Source organism: Castor canadensis, chromosome 1 (genome assembly GCF_047511655.1).
Source record: "Castor canadensis chromosome 1, mCasCan1.hap1v2, whole genome shotgun sequence".
In the NCBI taxonomy this organism is placed as follows: Eukaryota; Metazoa; Chordata; class Mammalia; order Rodentia; family Castoridae; genus Castor; species Castor canadensis.
Genome location: NC_133386.1, coordinates 131,824,497 through 131,847,774, shown reverse-complemented (window position 1 = coordinate 131,847,774; position 23,278 = coordinate 131,824,497). Strand labels below are relative to the sequence as shown.

Genomic DNA, 23,278 nt, shown 5'->3' with positions numbered 1-23,278 from the left:
ACATCCAATTTCAGCTAACACTGCATGTTAATTCTAGTTTCTCCCTTCCTCACCTTGCTTCCATTATATTGAGTATATTTATTTATTTTGAAATATCTTGTTTCCATTATATTGAGTATATTTATTTATTTTATCATCCTCTAGTATTTAACCAATCTCTCATTGTTGCTTCTATTGCTCCTCCTCTAAGTAGATGCTCTCCTTACTCCATTAGGCCCTGAGAGAGTACACACTTCCATCTGAGTTCTGATACCCTTCACCTGCCATCCTTTTGCTTGGGAAGGTAATAAGGGTAAAGGAAAATTAAAAGGACATTTTACTTTACACAAATAACATTTTTTAGTTTGTAATGATGGATTTGTGTGATCATTTAATTAGTTTCTTCTCTAAACTTTTTTGTTTTGGCAGTACTGAGGGTTGAACTCAGGATTTTGTGCTTGCTGGGCAGGTGCTCTACCTCTTGAGGCATACCCCCAACTATTTCTAAACTTTTTTAGCCTCACATTTGTTAGGCTTCTCTAAACTTTAACGTTCCTGAAGGTAAGGACTGTTTCATAAATGTAAAATAGTTTCTCCAAGATCTAGTTTAAAATATGTGCTCAGGATGGGCGCTGGTGGTTCATGCCTGTAATCCTAGCTACTCAGGAGGCAGAGATCAGGAGAATCACAGTTCAAAGCCATCCTGGGGAAATAGTTTACGAGACCCTTTCTAGAAAAACCCTATCACAAGAAATTGGGCTAGTGGAGTGGCTCAAGGTGAAGACCCTGAGTTCAAGCCCTAGTACCACAAAAAAAAAAAAAAAAAGTGCTCAATAAATTTTAATTGAATGAATTGATTCAGAGAGATCAAGTACTTTAATCAGGCCACCCAGTTATTAAGTGTTTCTGCATTGAAGGCATGATTTAAATACAATTCCCTGATTCTAAAGTTACCCTGAATGCTTTTATGTCAGATAGTTTTCCTATTCAAAAGTATATGGGGATCATAGTTTAGTAATGGAGTTTTCCATCTGCACAATTAACCTCAATTAATAAGTACATTATCAGTGCAATATAGAAAAAGCTTTTTAAATAGTTTAAAAATAATGTCTTCTTCCACTTGTGTAACACTTTATACTAATAGAGTTATAAAATGTTGGTGCCAAAGGGGCTCCAGAGATAGTCTAGTTCAAAATGACTAAGCAATATAAAACATGTCTCTAAAACGGTCCCTGCTGCACTAGTTTTGGGGAATGGGGTGAGGAGGCGGGGAAATGTATAAGTAATGTGTATAATCCCTCCAGGTGATTTTGACTACATCTTTTGTCTCCTCTCAAAGTGTTCCTCAATACTTGGTTTTACTTAATCCATATAGCAACTGTTAGAGTCTTGTAGGGGAAGCTGGGCCTAGAGAGTCAAGAGTGACTTCTCAAGGTCTATTCTTTTCCTTCTTTATCATTCTAGAGACATTTACATAGGAATGTGATAGTAATTTTTTTTATAATGCTGTGTATAAGTTATGGTGGGGATGTGGAGAAAGGTATGAAATAAGAGCCTCAGTACTTGAAAGTTAGGCTGTTAACGTTTCTTTCATTGCTTTGGGAGTGCTTAAAATTAATATGGTAAGTTGTGCTCTAGGTTATTTCTTAGGAATGCTAACTCATGGACAGATAATAGTCCTGTTGAGTGCTTGATAAATTAACAGAAAATAACAGACAAAAAACCTGGGAGAGGGTAAACTTTCTCAAACTTACAGATCTTATGTGGAAGTTACTAATACTCCTGACTATTTTGTGCTTGCTAATACTAATATTACACTGAAGAGAACCTTAAATCAGCAGAATTTTTTAGCTGTGCATTTGCACACTTTTAACTTTTTACATGATTATATATAATGACCTACTTAATAAATCTCAAGACAGGACATTAAAGATTTTTGGAAATAAGATATAGGAAAGCTACTTAATCATGCTGATAGTTCAAAAGATGAATGCTTAGTCAGGAGTTATTTCATCTGATTCTGTGTTTAAATTGAGCTATCGTATCGTGAAAAATAATATTTTAGGGCTAGGCACGATGCCACATGTCTGTAATCCCACCTGCTTGGGAGGTAGAGATGGATGGAGAGGATTATGGCTTGGGGCTAACCCAGGCAAAAAGTCAGTGAGACCCCCATCTCAACCAACATGTCAGTCAGGCATGATGGATGCATTTGTAGTCCTAGCTACACAGGAGGCATAGTAGGAATTTTGTTGTCTGAGGCTGGCCCTGGGCAAAAGAGAAAACCACGACACCATATCCTAAAAAATAAGCAAAAAAAAAAAGGGCTGGGAGTATGGCTCAAGTGGTAGAGTACCTGCCTAGAAAGCACAAAACCCTGAATTCAAACCCTGGTACTGAAAAAAAAAAATTAAAGTGTATTTCTTACAAGATTAAAAAATTAGTTTACTTTTTATAGAGAGGCCTTTCTACAAACATCCTGTCTGATTTTGTTTCTTTCATTCTAACTCTTCACGGAGGAAAAGTCAGTCATTGTGTTGAGTCAGAGCAATGATGCCTCCCTTGCAGTTTGAGAACTAAATCATAATTTTTATTGATTTACCTGGACTTTATTATGTACTATATTAGCCCAAAGTAATTTTAAATTTTAGAAAAGTAATTTCTCTTTACTTTTCTACAGGTGTATCTACATCGGCAATCAAAATGGCATCAACGAGACTTCCTTCCCCTAAAAGCTTAGTGAGTGCCCCAACCCAGATTCTCACACAGTTTCCTAAACAGCATCAACAGTCTCCTAAGCAGCAGTTACATCAAGTGCAACAACAAACACAGCAGCAAGTGGCTCAACCTTCTTCAGTATCTCATCAGCAACAACCTCAGCAGTCTTCTTTGCCACCTGGTATCAAACCTACCATCCAAATCAAACAAGAATCAGGTAACTGAAAATGTTTACAGGATGTGCTAATTCTAATCACTCGTTTTCTGAGTCTTCTAGACCATGAACATAGTATGTTCCTCCATTTATTTAGGTCTTTGACTTCTTTTATAAGTGTTTTACAGTTTCAGCATATAGATGTTAGATATATACCTAAGTATTTCATTTTCTTGTAGTGACTATAAATGGTGTTGTAACTTTAATTTCAGTTTTCCCATGTTTGTTGTTGGTGTATAAAAATGGCATCAAATTTGTATCCTTCAGCCTTGCTGAATTCAATTATTTCTAAGAGTATTTATACAGATTGCTTGGGATTTTCTATGTAAATACAATCACTTTTCAATTATGCCATCAGTAAATAGTGACAGTTTTTCTTCCTTCCTTCCTTCCACCCTCCCTCTTTCCCTCTTTCCTCCTTCTTCCTCCTTTCCTCTCTGTCTCTTTTTCATCTTACTCTACTGGCTAGAATGTCCAGTACTAGGCTAAATGAGTAAGAGTGGATAGAACAGACACCCTTGCTGCGTTCTTACTCTTAAGGAGAAAGTACTCAATTTTTCACCATTAAGTGTGATGCCAGTTGTATATATGTATTTTTTTAAGTCAAGTTCAGGAAGTTCCATTCCTGCTTTTCTGGAATATTTTATCATGAATGACTATTAGATTTGTCAAATGCTTTTTCTCTGCTTACCTGAAGTGATCATATGTATTTTTCTTGTTTAGTCTGCTGATGTGCTGGATCACACTGATTGATTTTCTGTTGAACCAGCTTTTCATATCTGAAATAAATCTCTCATGATGTAGAATTCTTTTTTATGTATTGTTGGGTTCAGTTTTTGTCTCTGTTCATGAGAGATACTGCTCTGTAGTTTCCTTATTTTGTACTGTCTTGGTCTGGTTTTGGAATCAGGGTAATGCTAGCTGCCTAAAGTGAGTTTGGAAGTGTTATTTCCTTCTCTATATTCCAGAATAGATTATTTAAGATTGGTATTAATTCTTCAAATGTTCAGTAGAATTCTCCAGTGAACTCAGCTGGGCCCAGAGATTTCTATTTTGAGAGCTTTTAAATGATGAACTCAGTTTCTTTACTAGTTAGAGAACTATTTGGATTATCTGTTTAGTATTGGTTGAGTTTTGATAATTTTTGGCTTTTAAGGTATTGGTCAATTTCTTCTAAGTTGTCAAAGTGATGAGTGTATATCTGATAACAACGTTCCTTATTATTCTTTTAATGGCTACAGGATCTATAGTAATGTTCCTTGTTTCATTTCTTTCTTTTTTTTTAATGGTGATACTAGGTTGGACTCAGGGCCTTCCACTTGCTAGGTAGATGCTTGACCACTTGAGCCATACTCCCAGCCCTTTTTGGTTTGGCTATTTTTGAGAAGGGTTCTTAGTTTATGCCTAGGGCAGCTTGGACTGTGATCCTATTTACACTTCCCACGTAGCTGGGATGACAGGCAGCACACTGCCACAACTCAGCTTTTATTGATTGAGATTGGGTCATGAAAACATTGGCTGGGTTGGCCTCAAGCCTCAGTCCTCCCAATCTCCACCTTCCAAGTAGCTAGGATTATAGGCTTGAGCAACTGTTTCTGGCCTTAAAACAATCTTTAAAAGAATGGAGAAAAAGAAAAAAAAGATTGCTATACTCTTTTGGTACCCTTGCAATTGCACGTGAAGTTTGGAGTTCATTTGTCACTTTTTATAAAAAATCAGCTGCAATTTTGACAAGGATTCGATTGAATCTGTATGTTAATTGGAGGAATATTACCATCTTGCCATTAAATCTTCTAATTAGTGAACATGATGTCTTCCCATTTACTTAGATTTTCCTAGCCTGGTGCAGTGATGCTTACCTGTACTTCCAGCTACTGAGGAAGCTGAGGCCAGAGTATTATTTGAGGCAAGGATTGAGACCCCCATCTCTTAGGTTTTCCTGTATAAAAGGTCATATCTGCAAATAGAGCTAGTTTCTTCTGTTCCAGTCTTGATGCTTTCTATTAGTTGTTTCTTTCCTAATTTCCCTGAGAGAACCCATAGTACAATATTAAATAAAAATGGGAAGAGAAGACATTTTTGTCTTATTCCTTATTCTTTCTAGTCGTAGAACTCCTTTAGTGTTTCTTGTAGGAGGATCTGCTAGCAACAGGTTATCTTAGTTTTTCTTTGTCTGCTCAAGACTTTATTTCACATTCATTTTTGAAAGATAGCTTTGCCCCTTTATAGGATTCTTTGTTGACAGTGTTTTTCTTTGAGCAATTTGAATATTTTATCCTACTCCCTGTTAGCTTCTGTTATTTCCATTGAAAAGTAAACTGTTAACCTCATTGCAGTTCCTTTATGAGTGGGTTTTCTCTGGATACTCTTAAGATTTTTCTCCTGTCTTTGAATTTTAGCAATTTTGAAGATATATGTATGTAGATCTCTCTGTATTTGTCTTACTTGAAGTTTGTTGAGCTTCCTGGATGTGTAGGTTATTGCTTTTCACTAATTTGGAAAGTTTTCAGACATGACTTCTTTGAATATTTCTTCCTGTTTCTTTGTATGCCTCCTACTGTTTTTTGTTAGAAATTAGTACTGGTTTGTCCCCCACCCTCAGAATTTGTTATTATTATTTGCTTGGTGACTTGTTTAATGGCTGGATCAATTACCTTAGTCAAGTCTATTTCTCACTCCCTCCTGAACCCCACTGTGCTCCTCCCCCCAGCTTCAGACCATGAAACGCCTGCCTAAGGCCTCTATGTACCTGGGATAACAGGCATGTACCACCATGCCATGCCTGGCTTATTGATTGAAATAGTCTTGCTACCTTTTTTTGGGGTGTCTTTGCTGGCCTTGAACCATGATCAGCTCAATCTCCACCACTTAAGTAACTGGGATTACAGGCGTGAGCCTGTAATTTTAAATTATTTAAGGCTATTCAATACCTAGATCTGCTTCCTTCTTCAGCCTAAATCACCATCAAAAAAAATTTTTAATATAATTCTTAGCTATCTATACCAGAATATTTTATTTCATGAATTGTTTAAAATTATATTAAAATATTTTTTCTTCCTTAGTTGCCAGTTACTATATTTAAATGTGTAGTTAGCATAAGTAGTTTTCTTTTAAATGAACACTTTACATTTGGAAAGTTAATGTAAAAATTACAGCATTTCAAATAAAAAATTTGAAAACATAAAAAAATCACATTATTCTCCTAACTTTTAAATTAATTTTTGCATACTGCCTTCAAGTTCTTGTCCACATGCATATTTTATATAGGTATAACAGTAATATATCCTTTTTTCACCTCTATATTTGACAAAGTGAGCTATTAAAATACCTTTAAAAGAAATCAATTAAAAAATTCAAATAGTCTGGTATGGTGGTTCACACCAATAATCTTAGCTATTTAGGAGTCAGGAAGGCAGAGATTGGGAGGACCACAGTTTCAGGCCAGCCTGGGCAAAAAGTTCAGGAGACCTCCCTCTCAACCAATAAAAGCTGGACTGGTTGTCATGTGCTTGGACATTCCAGCTTTGAAAGAGGTATAAACAGGAAGCTCTCAGTCTAGGCCAGCCAGGACATAAACCTAAGACCCTATTTAAAAAAATAACTAAAGTAAAAAGGGCTTGAGGCATGGGCCTCAAGTGCAAGGCCCAGTTCAAACTCCCCAGTATGGCCAAAAAAAAAAAAAAAAAAAAAAATTCAAACCAAAATGTTATGCTCTGTATAGTTTTTAGCAGCTTTTAAAGAAATCTTTGGTGGAGTTGAAAATATGTAAAACCTACATTAACTTTGTTTTTGACTTGTTGGGCGGTCCTCTCTTCCCACGTTTTTGTACAGGTCAGATTACTTACTTGCTTGTAAAAGTTCAGGTCCAGTTGCTCACTAGAGTTTGAAAGTTCTTACATAACAAACACCACCATAGACAATGGTCAAGATTTGTTTTTCTTGAAGAACTTTTACTGTAATGGTTTAGTTGTATTTCTGAAATGAGAGAAATTAGAAAAGATAGCAGTTTAGGAATAAAAGTTTAGAATTTTATCAATATGAAAAAGCGCCTCTTAGGTGCTTAATTAAATGTGCATGACTACTGCCCTCTTGGGTTAGTATATGGGACATGTTTTTAAAAATAATTGTACTGAGATTTATCTTTCTTCTTTCAAAGGTGTTAAAATCATCACACAACAGGTTCAACCAAGTAAAATCTTACCAAAACCAGTGACTGCAACTCTACCCACCAGTAGCAATTCCCCTATTATGGTGGTTAGCAGTAATGGTGCAATTATGACAACTAAACTGGTAACCACTCCTACTGGTAAGTTCTCATAAGCATCAGTCCATTTATTCTTATGTTCATCAGGCAATTTCCCTATACCAGTAATAAGCTTGACACTGGGAATCTAGAGATTAGTGAGACAATTCTTCAGAGAGGCTTATCTTTACTCTCCTTCCCTAAAAATAGCTCTCATTCTTTCTCAGAGTCCTCTTACCATAATTTCTAATTACTTAGCTACTTATTTACTTCTTTTCTCCTATTGGACCATAGGCTTCATGAGGGTAAGAGAACATAACTATTTATTCACCATATATTTGTACAGTTGACCTGTAAATAGGTGCTTAGTCAGGATTTGTTGAGTGAATACAAAGATGACACTGTGTTACTTTACAGTGTCATGTTACCTTATATGGTAGGAAATGCTTTCCTCTGAGGAAAGCATAGGATACCATTGTGCCCTAATGGGAGAGCAAAATCAGCCTGTGCTTTTTTTTTTTAATTGGAAGTGTTGTTTACAATCACTTTTTTAAACATCACCTTTTGTGATGTTTAGCAGGTTACTTAATCTGTCTAAATCTTTTCTCTTGTCTAGCTAAGTGGAACAGTTATACATAAGCCCAATTATTATAAGTATACATGAAATCAGAATTGTAAAAAGTCCCCAGTACAGCGCTCAGTAGCCATTACCATTAATATTAGAATCAGCCATTACTATTATTTTAAATGCCTATAAAACTTAGCTCCAATTTTTTTTTATTAGTATATATTCACTGTACCAAGGCATTCACTGTGACAGTTCCAAATAGGCTTGCATCGGTTAGATCAACCACACTATCTTTCCCCATCAACCCTCTGCCTGTCCCACTTAAAGCAATTACAGGAGGTTTCCTTGTTCTATTTCATAAGAAGCCCATCAACCATATACCCTCACTTTGATCTCCTTCATTCACCCTCCCCGCTCCGACAAGTACCCCCTGACACTGTACCTATTTTACAGTCCTGTTTTTTGTTATTAATATTTAAGTCGATGTTCAGAGGGGTTTCTCAGTGTATCCCCACTGTGAGTATACTTTACTTTGGTTCATTCAACCCCTTCCATTATACTTCCTTACCCTTTTATGTCGTACCCCCATTTTTCAACAGCTTTTAGTATATCCTTATTTCCTCTATCTTCACAGATGTTATGTTTTACAATATTGTTTGATGCTCTATCATTCTCTTTTCCTTTCCCTCCTTCCATGAGTTCCATAGAGAAGTTCCAACAAGTTCTACATATGAGTTTATAAATGATCATGTTTGCTTTTGTGGATATGTTTATCTTTTGGATCTTTCTTCCACGTATGAGAGAAAACATGTGGCCTTTGTCTTTCTGAGCCTGGTTTACTTCACTTAGCATGATGTCCTCCAGTTGCATCCATTTACTTTCAAACCACGTGTTGTCATTATTCCTTATGGCTGATAAAACTCCATTGTGTATATATACCAAATTTTCTTGATCCATTCCTCAGTTGTAGAGCATCTGGAATGTTTCCATAGCGTGGCTATTGTGAATAGTGCTGCGATGAACATTGGTGTACAGGTGTCTCTATTGTATCCCGACTTGTATGTCTTTGGGTAGATGCCCAGGAGCGATATCACTGGATCATGTATTTAGCCAAAATTTTTGAGGAAGGCCAGTGTATAGATGAGAGACTCTAAATAGTGTAAAATGATACCTATCTCAAGATTATAAATTCTCATTTAGCCAGTATATAAAAGTCTGTACAGACATTGCACTTAATCTCCTTTAGGCTTTATTATTTCCATTGTCATTAACTTACATTAAGCATTTTGCCTAAGGTCACAGAGCAAGAAGAGGCAGAGAAGGAGATTTGAACCCAAATTTGTTTGAAACCTGTGCTTCCTTTCATTTTTTAAAAATTATAAAATACACATAACATGAACTTTATCACTTTCAAATGTGCATTCCATTGGTCTCCATTTGGCTAAAAAATAATAGTATTATGCATATGTGATTCCTCATGTTAGGAAAAGGTAGTGAAAAATAATACTGTGTGTTTATGTGTCTACATTAGAACAGGTGTTTCCTTTTTAAAAAACAAAAGCTGAAGTTGAAAAAATTTTCAGTTGTAATTCAAAGTATTCAAACTTCATATCACTGTGGCATATTTACTTTGTACTAGATTTTTTTTCTGATTCAGTTGGATGCTTATAATCAATTTAAACTAATTCTACTTAATGTTCCTTCACTTTTCCCTTTTTGAGTAGTTGCTATGTTTCTAAAAGGTAAATAGCTTGTTAAAGGCATTTTGTTTTCTGATTGGGGATGTGTTGAAAATGGCTATCACAGTGACCTCTGAATCTGATTAGCTCAAAAGAAAAATACTCAGTTGAAGAAAGTGTCATCTTGGTGTTTTTGTTTTTATTTTTTTCATTTTTTTAGTTTAGGAGTAGTTTTTCTGAGTTACTGGATTTGTAGGAAACTCATGACAGACTCATCTGACTTGTTTTTAATTCCTGTTTGGAAAAAGAGAGAAGTCTTAAAAACAGTGGGGAAGGGTATAAAATCCTTTGACATAAATGGGAAATATTCTAACAGGTCACTTACAGTTGAGGAAGTACAAATAGGGAAAATTCTAAGCTAAAGAAATATTTCTGGCAAGTCTTGGCAATTTCAACTTTAATCTCTAGTAAAATGATGGAATAACCCTTTAAAAGATGGAAATATATTTGGAGAGTAGCAGGGCATAAAACAGTAAAAGTTATAAAATTTTTAGGCAAATAATTCTACCTTATTTGCTGAGTGCTGACATTGGATTTGGCACTGAGACAGCATAAAACAGATGCAGAGATTTTAAAATCTGTAACAGAAATATCTAAAATGCACTGGCAGGAAAGATGATTAAGCTTAAGTTTCTTTTGGCATAGAACTAGGAAGAAGAGAACAGTGTTAACTCTAATGTTTCTTGGTCTAGTAATTCCATGCAACACATCACAAGATTTTTTATATAAGATTAATTCAAACTGGCTTGGCATTGGTTCTTGCCATATGCATTGAAAACTGGCTGTAAGGTTGTAGGATAATGTCTTAACACCTTGAAATTCCATTTTCAGGTTAAAGCAATGTAAAGTCCATTAAATTATGGTGAAATTGTATAAATTATCATTGTTTTATAAGTAATAAATTTTTCTTTTGTTTTTTTCTTTTCTATAGGCACACAGGCAACCTACACCCGGCCAACAGTGAGCCCTTCCATAGGTCGGATGGCTGCAACCCCTGGAGCTGCAACCTACGTGAAAACTACCAGTGGTAGCATCATTACAGTAGTACCCAAGTCATTAGCTACCTTGGGGGGCAAGATAATTAGCAGTAATATAGTTTCTGGTAGGTATATCTGAAATATGTTAAAAGTAGTGTTGACCTTTAGTAAGAAGAAAAACCATATTTCAAACTGAAGGATTCTGTTTGATTTTAGTTTTCTGGTTAAAAATGTAAAAAACTTTGTTTTCAGTCCTTATGTTTAGTGATTAAGTATAGTTTTAGTATTAAATATTACTGTATAAAACTGATAGTTCTTTTCAGTTTTAATAGCTACTTTGAAAGAACATTTAATTATTTTTAATTACAATGCAAAGACTGGTTTATATTTGCCTAGAAAGTTTTCATTTACAAAATATTTTTTCATTTGTTAAATAAATCATTCAGACCTCATAATATCTCTTGAGGTAGTTGGTATTGTACTCTAAAGACAGATTTAGGTTTAGAGTGGTCAAATGGGCCTTCCAAAACTGTACAGGTTAGAATAGTGGAAGAAGTTCTATTTGTACATCTAAATATGTTGAGGGAACATACCTCATAATTTCAATTATTAGTGTTATTTTAGCTTATTAAGAACAAAAATATTTGAATGTCTTTCTGTGCTTTTCACATTTATGCTGTTTGCTTTTATAAAATATTTTACTCAGATAGTGAAGCTAACCTTCTGCCTGTTTATTGGTATATTAGAGCCCTATCTGGTTTTTATTGGCTCATTAATCCTTTCAGTATTTGGGTTGTGGATCCTGAAGTGGAATGTTAACATGGCATCTGTTTCCACTGATTATTATTCTTTAATTAAAATTATGTAAATATTCTCTGATTAAATAAGCCTTGTGGATTTTAACTGTCTACCATTTTCATAGACTAGCCATATTTCGTATGCCCCAGGTGAATTGTTCTAACACTTTTTTAAAGTCAAGAGGCTAAAGTTTCTAGCAGTAATTTGATGTTGTTGACAAACTCAGGGAGTGAAAAAAAAGCAAAAGCAGGGCATAATATTGGCATAAAGCACCATATTTAAAGCTGTTAATTTTGGCTCTACTTATAAGTGAGAAAGTCCAATGTTTGCTAAACTGAGGAGGGTAAAACCAGTAGGAAAAGCATCATTGTACTCCAGCTTTTAGGAGGATATTTTAAGTAACACAGTTAAAACTCATATTATAATTTGTTACTCAATATTATTCAAAGAGAATAGAGTACTTGTTTGAACATTTTTCAGAAAATTAGTCATGGCCAGAGGCGTGCATGGCTCAAGTGGTAGTGTACCTGTCTAACAAGCATGAAGCTGGTTTCAAACCCCAGGACAACCAAAAAAGAAAAAGATCATGTTTTGCAGTGGAAAGTAGTTTTCTATGAGCTTCAACATATATACATATATACATGCCATATGTATATATGTGTACATGTGGCCTAAAGGCATATCTGGACCTTATTCATGATGTAGCTGCTTTATACTAGGTTAGAGCAATATAAACAAGCACATTTTCCTAGAAGCAGCGATTTGATCTGAGATACATGTCCTGTGTATACGTGCATACTATCCACTCGCATAATAAAGTGTATGGATATTCATGGGAAGAGTTTTTAAACTTTTCCAGTATTATAGAATATATTTGGCATACAGTTGAAACAACTTTACTTGCTTTATGGAGGAGATCATTATGTTTCTACCTCTCCTCCGTTTGACACTTTTATACCAAAGAACTTCTCTCCTTCCTGGTTGCTCTAAACTGAATTTTACATTACTTATCATTATTCTTTATGAAGAGAGTTCTCTATTTTACGTTACATATCATTTATAAAGAGAGTTCTGTTGTTTCATAATACTCTTTTTGTTCCAGGATACTGGTATTGTAGGCTTGTTTATTAGAAAAATTTTAATCCTTATTGTCTATTCATAGTAAATTGGAAGCCTGGTTGAATAAATTTAGACTTCCCTGAGAGATGGTGGGTTCTGGAGTTCCCTTTCACCCAAACAAAGAAATACTTTTTCTAAAATGCATATACCTGTGAGCATAGAAGACTTAAACAAACAAACAAAATGCCCCAAAGCTTTTCCCTCTCGTTGTAGGCGAATTTAGAAAGGTACAGAGAGAGTGAAAAAATTACCATTTTTACAGCACATAGAAAAATGTTAAAATTTAAGTATATTTTTATTCTTTTTTCTATACATTTGTTTGTGTGTATATATGTGTATTTTAAAAATTAGGATATAAAAATTTATCCTTGTTTTATATAATAATGATTATTTCCCATGCTAGTATATGTATTTTTAAATTTATTTTACTTTTGAATTATCATATATTAATAATTTGAGAGTAAATGTATTTTGACATCTCCCCCAGTGGTTACACAATGTCTCACATGATCTACCATAACCTAACTATATTCATATTGAGGTTGTTTACAGGAGTAGGGTTTATTTATTTTCTTGGCCATTATAAATGATCCTCTGTTGAATATTACATACAAATTATTTATGAAGTTCTTACTTCTTTTCTATAATACTGTAGAAGGCAAGCTAATGCTTCCACAGTACTTTCTAGAAAGGTCATTTTTTTAAAAATTAGAATAAGCAATTAAATGGAAGCTTATAGTTATTTAATTCCTACCATAGAGGTAAATATTTATATGTGAATATATGAGATGTCAGATTTGTCAGTTTTCTTGTGAGCCTTGTTGAATGTTGGTTGAAGAAACATACTCATTTTATGAAGAAGTTTAGCTCTTTCAGAGATAAACTCATTATTTGACTCTGAGGACATAATGAGAACCTGTATGAGTGGCAAGACTTGGTTTTGATTTCTTAATCTTTAGTACAGTGTTTAGGCGGATAAGAAGCTACTGTATATATACTTTTTCATTCATTCATTGTCTCATTTTTTTGAACACAGCAATGTAATATGTTATCCAGAATCCAAGATTGTCAGAGTGATATAAGAATCCCTGGAATGTATCAGAATCAGAGTTCAATTATGATCCAAATGTGATTTGCAGCAATTTGCACCCATTACATCTTTACTTTTTTTAAGTATAAACTGTTGTAGATAGGTTCTCTGACATCTAGAAACCAGATACTATGTAGAGTGCTGGGATACATAGACATGACGTGTGTTTTATTTTCTACCCTAAAGAATGCTAAACAAAGAAGGAAGTGCACGAGTTGTGTGGTGGGTGTGCACCCAGGGCCTGTGAAAATCCTGAAGATTAGATTGTAAGAAAAGAAAATAGACACCATGTTTCGAAGACCTGTATTACAGGTGCTTCATCAGTTTGCAAGACACAAGTTTGAAATAGCCAGCAGTTTGGTTCTGGAAAGATCTTTGAATCATGTGCAATTACTTGGGAGAGTGGGTCAGGACCCTGTCATGAGACAGGTGGAAGGAAAAAATCCAGTCACAATATTTTCTCTAGCAACAAATGAGGTGTGGTGATCAGGGGACAGTGAAGTATACCAAATGGGTGATATCAGTCAAAAGACAACATGGCACAGAATACCAGTGTTCCAGCCAGGCCTTAAAGATGTAGCATATCAGTATGTGAAAAAGGGGTATTGAATTTATGTGGAAGGGAAAGTAGACTATGGTGAATACATGGACAAAAACAATGTAAGGCGACAAGCAATGACAATCATAGTGGATAACATTATATTTCTGAGTGACCAGACAAAAGAAAAGGTATAAGAAGGGATGAGTCTTCTTTGACCATTGTTTGGTACTGTCTCATTTCTGAATCATGTATATAGTCTTTATAATTTCTAAGGACAATAATTAAAATGCTCCCAAACAGGGACTGGGGATATAGCTCAGTGGTAGAGTGCTTGCTCAGTGGTAGTGTATGAGGCCTTAGGTTGTATCTCCAGCACTGCAAGGAAAAAAGAAAAGAAAAGTTAAACAAATGAACTTGTATAAATTCCATTATATCCTGAGTGCTATAGACCCACTACTATGAAAGCATAGAAGATGACTGTTTTTCTAATAAGTAATACTTCTTTCTTCAGTACAGCATACTATTCCCTGAAACATGGAAACATGCTCATTGGAATTTCAGACATTTATAATTGATCATTCTAGTCAAAAATTATGTTCTAGTTTAATAATTTTGTACTTGTTTTTCCTTATGCTATTCCTTTTTCTTCTTTTTCATAATATTCTTCCCTACTCTTCCTATTTTGTTAAACTAGTGGACTTGGTTTGCAACTATCTCATTAGTTGACAAACCTTTATTAATGGAAGGGATATTTTGGTAGATACAAATAAAATTCACTTGTTAAGCAGGGTTTGTCAAAAAATGGTCCTTGAATTTTAGTTACATTTCCTTGAGATAGTGTTTAGTGCTTTAGTTCCAAAAACACTTTTTCATTGTTAAATATTTGGTAAAGCTACAGTGTCCTAAAAGTTATATACAATCACATATGAAGGATTAGTTAATTAAGAGTTAACGTGGGTATAAGTCAATAATGGGTAGCTTGGTCTTTGTGGCTTGTAACAGCTTACTTATTTGCAGACTACAGATAAAGTGAAAAACAGTTGTAAAACTAGTCTGTAGCTGAAAGTATGCTTTTTTATAATCTCTGAAAATGTTAGCTTGGACTGATGAGACACTGAATAATAGCAAAAGTATTATAAAGATACTTTAATAACAATATTGCCAAAGTAGAATATTCTTAATAATTCTTGGTAAAATCATCCAGAATATTCTTGTTCTTATTGTAATATTATTTCTAAAATTCTAGCAAGGAATGCTAATGTTTTTCAGTGGAAAATAATAAAATTTTATTTAACCTTTTTTGAGAATTTACTAGACATGATTTTATTCAGCACGGTTCAGTACTCAAGTCATTCAATAAGTAATAGACCTGTAGGAGACTGTGATATGCCTGCTTTCTTAGGCATAGGAAATTACAGGAGCAAAAGTATCATTGGGGACTGGTATGCTCAATGTGGAAAACAACACGCTGAAGTAGAGATGTGTATGGATAACTTAAAAATTAACATCTGATAGAACCTTGAAAACTATGCAGAAGAATTTGGTCTTTGTGTGGTAGGTCATGGGAAGCCATAATGAAAAAGTTACTTGTTAGAATAAATTTCATGGTGTTTACTGTGGAGTGGGATCAATTAATAAGGTAAACTTGGTAAATTAATGGCCAGGCCACATAGAATTTTGACAACCAAGAGGGGAAGTTGGAACTAGATACACTAGGGAGATTTTAAACCAATTTAACATTTTCTGGAGTTTTGACATGATAAAATTTGGGGCTTTTTCATTTTGTTTTGTTTTTAGAAGTTTTGCCTTTTTTTTTATTGTTTTATTATTCATATGTGCATACAAGGCTTGGTTCATTTCTCCCCCCTGCCCCCAGCATAGTGTATTTCTTTTCATAAATTTTCACTTAAATGTAGTATTGTAAATTTTGATATTTTTACCTTTTATGTTCTTTTTTTAAGAGTTTTCCCCTTATGCTAGTCACATAGATTTAATACTGTATTTGAGGGAAATACGTGTCAGAATAGAAATCTTGGTTTGTTTCATTTCACTTGTCAGAAAAGAAATATTGATGGTGAAATGCAAAGTGATGTTTTTAGATTCTGAGTTTGGTGTGTAGGTGCTTAGACCCTAAAAATATCATTTAGTTTTAAGAGTAATTCTTAATACTCTCTCATTCTGGGATTACATAACTTACTATTCTAAGCCTTCATTTTCATCCTCATGACAACATTCATGTCATGTAGAGATGACATTGACTACAACAATGTCATTAATTTTCTACAACATAAACAGAAATAATCAAGTATCACTAGTCCCTAACTCATGCCTCCTTTTCTTCCCCCTTCTCTAGGAACAACTACCAAAATCACTACAATCCCAATGACTTCCAAGCCCAATGTGATTGTTGTGCAAAAGACAACTGGAAAAGGAACGACCATTCAAGGCCTCCCTGGCAAAAATGTTGTTACAACATTGCTAAATGCTGGAGTAAGTAAGAGCTTGAACTGGAGACTCGGCAGTCCACTGGGGATTTTAAAGACAAGCTATACAAATACTTGCTTAAGGACTTCAGTATTCCACAATAGCCAGAATAACTTGATTTACCAATACTGTGATATAATAACTGTTAACATACCACCAACTGATGCCATTTTTCACAGTAATTTTTAAACATGTTGCTCATAGTTGCTTATAGCTAGGTTGACTGTGACCATGATTTAGATGCTTAGCTTAGTCTAGATGGAGAGTTCATTGGCTTAACTGCAAGAAGACCTCTGTTGGAGCACAATTTTATTCCTGCCATGCCAATAGATTATTATTAGCTTAGTATTTGGTCTACGTGGGCAAAGAGAAATATTTAAGTTTAAGACAAAATTAATTGATGGGAATTTGTTACTTTATTTTATTTTGACCTCTTTAGGTAATAAAAAAATCAAATAACTGATTGATTTGTAATGCTGAAGGCAGTTAAGAGGTTTGGAGTTAGACCTGGGTTGTCTCAGTATTGTTGTTATTTGACCTTCAGTGACTTATTCATCCTCGCTAATCTTTAACTTTCTCATATGTACATTGGGGATGATGATAGTTGTTTTGAAAGTGCTTATGACAGTGTCTAGCACATAGGAAGTCCTTAGTCATTGGTTTGTTTCTAACTGTTTGTATTCTTGGCATTTACGTATTTAGGCTTTATAGTGCCTTTAACTTTCTGAAAAAGGATTTCACTAGAAAACAATGCTGTATTTCATTGAAGTAGACCTCCTAAAATCTTTGGAGGCATCATAGTCTTTTATAGTGTTGGTAGGCATTCAACATTGGGCTGAATTCACATAGTGAATTCCAGGGTTAGAATTCAGATTTTCATTCTATAGTTCTTGATACATAAGAGGGGATGTCATTACTGTAGGTCCTATATGGTCAGAGATACCTAAGAATCATATATGATTCATAATTAGTAGATACATCTGAGCAACAGTTTGACACAGGCAATGCAGATCAATAAGCAGGCCAACATTTAAGACCATTTTCTTCAGCACACAGGAACATGCATTTGTGCTTACTACTTGCTCACCTGTGCATGCCCACAACATACAAGAAGAGCATTTTCAAAAAAACACCAAGCTGATTTTCTTTGAGTCATCATACTTGAGCAGAGCCCATCATACTATTTAATAGATAAGCAAGACCACTAGCAAAGAAGTGGCTCTTAGCAAATGAATCAGAGCTCTTTCTAGAAATGCTGCTATGAACAGTTTATGTGTATTGAAATAAGTAATCTTATGATTGGCAGATAGTTTATTTCCCTCAGGTAGTTACAGCAAGTGGTAAATTTATGACTTTTGTAAACTTATTTAGCTCTAAGTTTACAGTGTTTGCTTTTTAACCAGCTCACCTAGGTGCTTTCATTTTACTTGCTCCTCAGTTTGGAAGGCCATACATCTAAGATGATGATGGCTAAAATTAAAAAAACAAAAACAAAAGAAAACAAAAAACTGGTGAAGTAAAAATTGTCAGATCCTTTTGCTACTTTTTTATTTTATGAATTTTATTTTTAAAAATTTATTAAAATCACTGTATTTGAACTTTAATAGCTCTTGTTTTTATACTTTATCTTGGAATAGTTTGAACTCAGGGACTTGCACTTGCTAGGCAGACTCTCTACCACTTGAGCCACACCTCCAGCCCTTAAACTTAATTTAGTTTAAGTAAAAAGATACTGAAATCATGAGTGACCAGAAATTGATATTGAAAAATAAAGCAGAAGAAATGCAGAAAATGGTGAAAGGTTAATGGGGTTAAGCTATCTAGTTAACAGACTAAAGTAATATTAGTAACATTAATAAAACATGTGAAATGCTTTAAATTTTCCTTTGTTTTTTTTCATATAACCTTAGAAAGAATGTCAGTATCTTTGCTTTTTTAAAATCTTTTTTCCATGTTTTTTCATGTAGACATTCTGCTGCATATTCTTTTTTTTTTTAGTATTTGCATATTTGGTTTTATTTTATTTTAATTTTTTATTGGGATATATTCATTATACAGGGGAGTATTCATAGTGACAATTCCAATTAGACTTATATTGTACATTGGTTACATTGCTCACATCGTCTCTCCCTCCTCAACCCACTCCCTGCTCCACTTGTAGCAATTGCAAGAGGTTTCTTAATTCTGTTTCATATAGGTATATGAAGTCCATCTACCATATATATCACCTTAATCTCCTTCATTCACCCTCCCTCCTCGTACTAGTACCCTCCCCCATACACACACAATGCACCTGTTTTACAGTCTGTTTTTCATTATTAATATTTAAGTTGGTGTTCAATGGAGTGTCTCAATGTATTCCCACTTGTTATGTATTCTTATAGTTTCATTTATGTATAGAACTTAGGGAGTTTATTTTGTATGTGCACATTTAGCTACTGGTATATTATACAGTAATTTATTTTGTTACATAAATATCTATTTCAGATACATTAGAGAATAAAGATGAATGTAGGAGGCGAGAGCTATAATCCCAAGCCTTAAGAGATAATCGTAGTTAAAATTTTCATATAGTCTTCCAGAACTTTTTGACTCTATTTTAATATATGTATTTTATGAATGAGATAGTATAAGAAGTATTCTTAGATATGGTAATTTTTTTAAATTTCACTCATCAAAACATAATTTCTTTGGATAGAAAGTTGGTCAGATGACTTCTAATATCATTTCAACTAAGTACAGGATTTTGATCACTTAGAAATCTTATACTTGTCACATAAACTACAGATATTTCCGTATTATCCTGGCAAAACCTTTCTGTGCTTTTTCAGTAAGAGGATGATTTTTTAAATGCATATAAATCTAGTTGGGTGTGATGGAGGGCACCTGTAATTTCAGACTCAAGAACTAAGGCAGGAGAATTGTGAGTTTGAGGTCAGCCTGGAATACATAGTAAGGTGCTATCTAAAACAAGCAAGCAAGCAAATAAATAATAAATAAATGCATAAAAGCTGTCAAATAATCATTAACTTCAATTTAGGGAGAAAAGACTATTCAGACAGTGCCAACAGGAGCGAAGCCCGCTATCATCACTGCTACAAGACCCATCACTAAAATGATTGTTACTCAGCCAAAAGGAATAGGTTCCACAGTTCAGCCAGCAGCTAAAATCATCCCAACGAAAATTGTTTATGGGCAGCAAGGAAAAACACAGGTATGCTGTAAGAAATGGTGATTTTTTTGTGGCTCTTATGTATTTGAAATTCCTAAAATTCTCAGCTAGAAATTTGAAGGGAAAGATCAGTAGTCTTAAAAGAAAAGAAACATTCTTAAAATTTAGAACTGGATGTGTATAATTATTAATCTGCTCTCAAAACCTTTGTGTTTTTCTTTCAATACTTAAAAAATATCTATGTATTACTGTCATGTTATGAGCAAATTTAGGGGGGAAGAATCCCCTTGGAGTAACATTTACTGAAGACGTGTATTGTGATTTGGGGATAGGTGGTTGAGAAAAGATGCTAGATAATGCAGAATTTCTCAAAGAAAAGTATTTACTTTTTATAAGCTAACATGGCCTTTCGAAGCACTTTACTTATAAAATGTTTTGCTTGAACCCTAAATAGCAGATGCTAGTGATCTGTTCATTTTTCAAAAAATAGAAGATATAGAAACTTTTCTGACAGTTTGCATAGGAATTTGAGGCACAGTATACAATCTTACATTGCTAGGCTACTATTTATTTTAAAGGTACTTTAACTGCTTTTCTAAGACTATCAAAGGAGATAATAGTATCAGCTCTGGTTAAGAAATATTATCCTAGAACTTTTGTAAAAGGTTTTAATTTATCTACAAACTAATAATTTGCCTTTAGAATCTGTTCCCTCAGAATTATGACTAAATCTTTTACGTATCTTAAAAAATTAGTTTTTTGGTAAGTCCAAATTACTTATTAAATTCAACAGTAACAACTTCATTTGTTCTGTCACCTAAGGCATAACATAAACCATGTTTTTATTCCTGAACTCTTGGAAATGAGTGACTTAATAGTCTTAAAACGTTTAAAATCTCATTTATGGTAGAAAATAAAAATAACTGATGAGTTAACAGTTTTATTCCATGGACCTGATTGATGTCAACTCCCAGAATCCAAATTTTGAAGAGGAGTGGTCCAGTTTGGAATTTTTCTCCAGTTCCACTTGTTTCACTATCTGTGATTTTGACGCTTGCCAGGAACTGATCCACCACATGTTCCATGTTGCTTCTGACAATAGTTTAAATCAGTGTTCCTTTGGGGTTTTTTCAAAGATTCCTTAGGACTCAAGCAAGTTTACTTTATACAGGTGTGTCGGAATTTCATTTGGTTCCTAACAAAAAGAAACTTGAAAAGCAGTCGCTTGAACAAATTACAGTTTTATTTTTCTTATGTTAATAAAAGCTGAGTGCAAGAAAGTCCTGGACTGATGTTATGGCTCAGAAATTTCATTGTGGGTTTTTTGTTTGTTTTTTGTTCTACTACCCTTAACTTGCTGCTCTTATTCTACTATAAGCCTTCCATTGCAAAAGAACTTCTGAAATCATTTTACCTGTGGAAAAACAAGTACAGAAGCTTTTTGTCAGAATCATGGCTATTGCAATCTGGCATGTATTATTTTAAATACTGTATATGGCTTAACTTCAATTTGTAGATTGAATTAGTCTTTGATGAGCAATTCTGTGTCCAAACAGAATACTGTTTTCCATGTCAGGAAGATACATTAGTTCATGACCTAGAAGTTTAGCATTTTAAATATGCTCTAAAATTTCATCCGAGTATGTTTCTGCTTTTCTTCCAGGTTCTTATTAAACCCAAACCAGTGACCTTTCAAGCCACCGTTGTTAGTGAACAAACAAGACAACTGGTAACAGAAACATTACAGCAAGCATCTAGGGTAGCAGAGGCTGGTAATTCATCTATTCAGGAAGGAAAAGAAGAACCACAGAATTATACAGATAGTAGCTCCTCTTCTACAGAGTCCTCACAAAGTTCCCAAGGTAAGATCCATTTTATTTCTGATTTTATGAGTACTGCTGACATAGTACCCTAATTCCAAAACAGAACTTGCTTCTAGGGATTTCCAACCAAATATGTTCTTTGATTTGTCAGTTCTTTTGATTTTCTTTTCTTTTCTTTGATGTTTAATCTGTAAGCTGAAATTTTATTTTTGGTTAAACTTACCATTCTTCCTTGTGTGGCATATGCTCATCAAGTAATTTGTAAACTTTAGAGTATGATTTTATCAGGTAGATAATGTTAAATTGGGTAAAGCTGCAATTTCCAGATGTTAATTTTCATTTCTTCTTGTTTGGTTTTGGTAAGTAGGGGAAGAGGAATGCAAGAAAGTGAATGTACCCTTTGAAATGTTTTTTGCTGAACCTTGAGAAAGAATTGAGGTGTCCAGAGATGAGCCATAAGTGGGCTGTAAGAAGAGTGACTGTATTCCAATTTGCATGGGACAAGTCCTAGTTTATATCTTTTGTGCTAGCAGAATTATTAATAGTACTCCCTTTCATTCTCAAAAGTATCCCAGTTGATAATTTTATGGTTGTCATAATAAAGCTAGACTCTTTGACCTAGCTTTTGTCTAGGTGGCTCTTTGACCTCAGTGCTGTTTTAATTCAGTTATTTTTGCAGGAAGTCTCTTGAAAAAAAACTCATGATTATAAGCTTTGAGGCTCTCCACAAATCTGGTGCTCTTGTTGCTCAGTTAACTGCCCTTATTGTCAGGTGGTACAAATTGTATATCCCTTATTTGAAATGCTTAGGATCTGATTTTTCAGATTTGAGAGTATTTACATATATACATAATGTGATAATGTTGGGGATGGGATCCCCGTCTAAACATGGAATTCATTTATGTCTCGTGTATACATTATACATTTAGCCTAGCATAATTCATACAGTATTTTTAGTGCACCTGTGTTTTGACAGTGCCCATCAGATGAGGTCAGGTGTGAGATTTTCCACTGGTGGTATTGTGTTGCTCAAAAAATTTCAGATTTTGGATTTGAGATTTCTGGGTTAGGCTTGTTCAACCTGTATGTTTAGGTCTTATGCTTATATAATTTGATGTATCCAAGCAAAGCAGTTAATCTTCCTTCTTGTTCCTTCACACTCATCCATTTCCTTCTCCCTGCCTTCCCATTAGCCTTGCTGGAGTGTTTTTTTAACACTGTTATTTTTCTAGTACATGTTCTTCATACTGTGTAAAACCTTCATTATTTTAACTTTTCAGTGGCATCTTCAGATTAATTTTATATGGTTCACATTGCTGAATATTCTACTATTTCAATTTGACAATTATTTATTAGTGTATACTATATACTGAGCATTGTGCTAGACCTTATGGAGGTTGAGTAAAATATAGTTTTTGCCCTCCAGTAGCTTAAAATCTAGACTAAGGTAAAAAAAAAAAAAAAAAACCACATACGCACATACAACTTCGGTATACGAATTTTACTATTAACAAGCAAACAAACTGCCAAAGGCTAAAAATGCTTTAGCATTTCCTTAACCTTTTGAGAGTTAATAACTAAGATATGATTATCAAAATCAAGAAATTTAATATTATAATATTGTTACCTAGTTTATAATACATACGTATATACTACCAGTTAATGTGTAATGTTCTTTATACCTTTTCCCCCATCCACATTCCAACTCATGAGAATACATTGTATTTAGCTGCATGTAACTCTCATCATTCTTTTTCTCATTTAGCCTAGAATAGGCTTCAGAGGGAAGGTACACATTATACTAAAGAAGGAA

At 34.1% G+C, this 23,278-nt stretch overlaps 1 protein-coding gene and 1 pseudogene across 10 annotated transcripts in view; both read left to right on the top strand.

The window, feature by feature from the left end:
• Emsy (EMSY transcriptional repressor, BRCA2 interacting) overlaps positions 1-23,278 on the top strand; it is a 124,327-nt gene that overhangs the window by 82,485 nt on the left and 18,564 nt on the right. For 9 of the 10 annotated variants that reach the window (XM_074082604.1, XM_074082595.1, XM_074082577.1 and 6 more), the window contains 6 exons: positions 2,660-2,914; positions 7,068-7,217; positions 10,393-10,563; positions 16,340-16,476; positions 19,511-19,684; positions 21,306-21,504. In XM_074082604.1, coding sequence (XP_073938705.1) covers positions 2,660-2,914; positions 7,068-7,217; positions 10,393-10,563; positions 16,340-16,476; positions 19,511-19,684; positions 21,306-21,504 — 1,086 coding nt within the window. The remainder of the gene's footprint in view (positions 1-2,659; positions 2,915-7,067; positions 7,218-10,392; positions 10,564-16,339; positions 16,477-19,510; positions 19,685-21,305; positions 21,505-23,278) is intronic. The other variant, XM_020167178.2, reaches the window with a different exon arrangement.
• Positions 10,685-16,333, top strand: LOC141425661 (single-stranded DNA-binding protein, mitochondrial pseudogene; annotated as a pseudogene).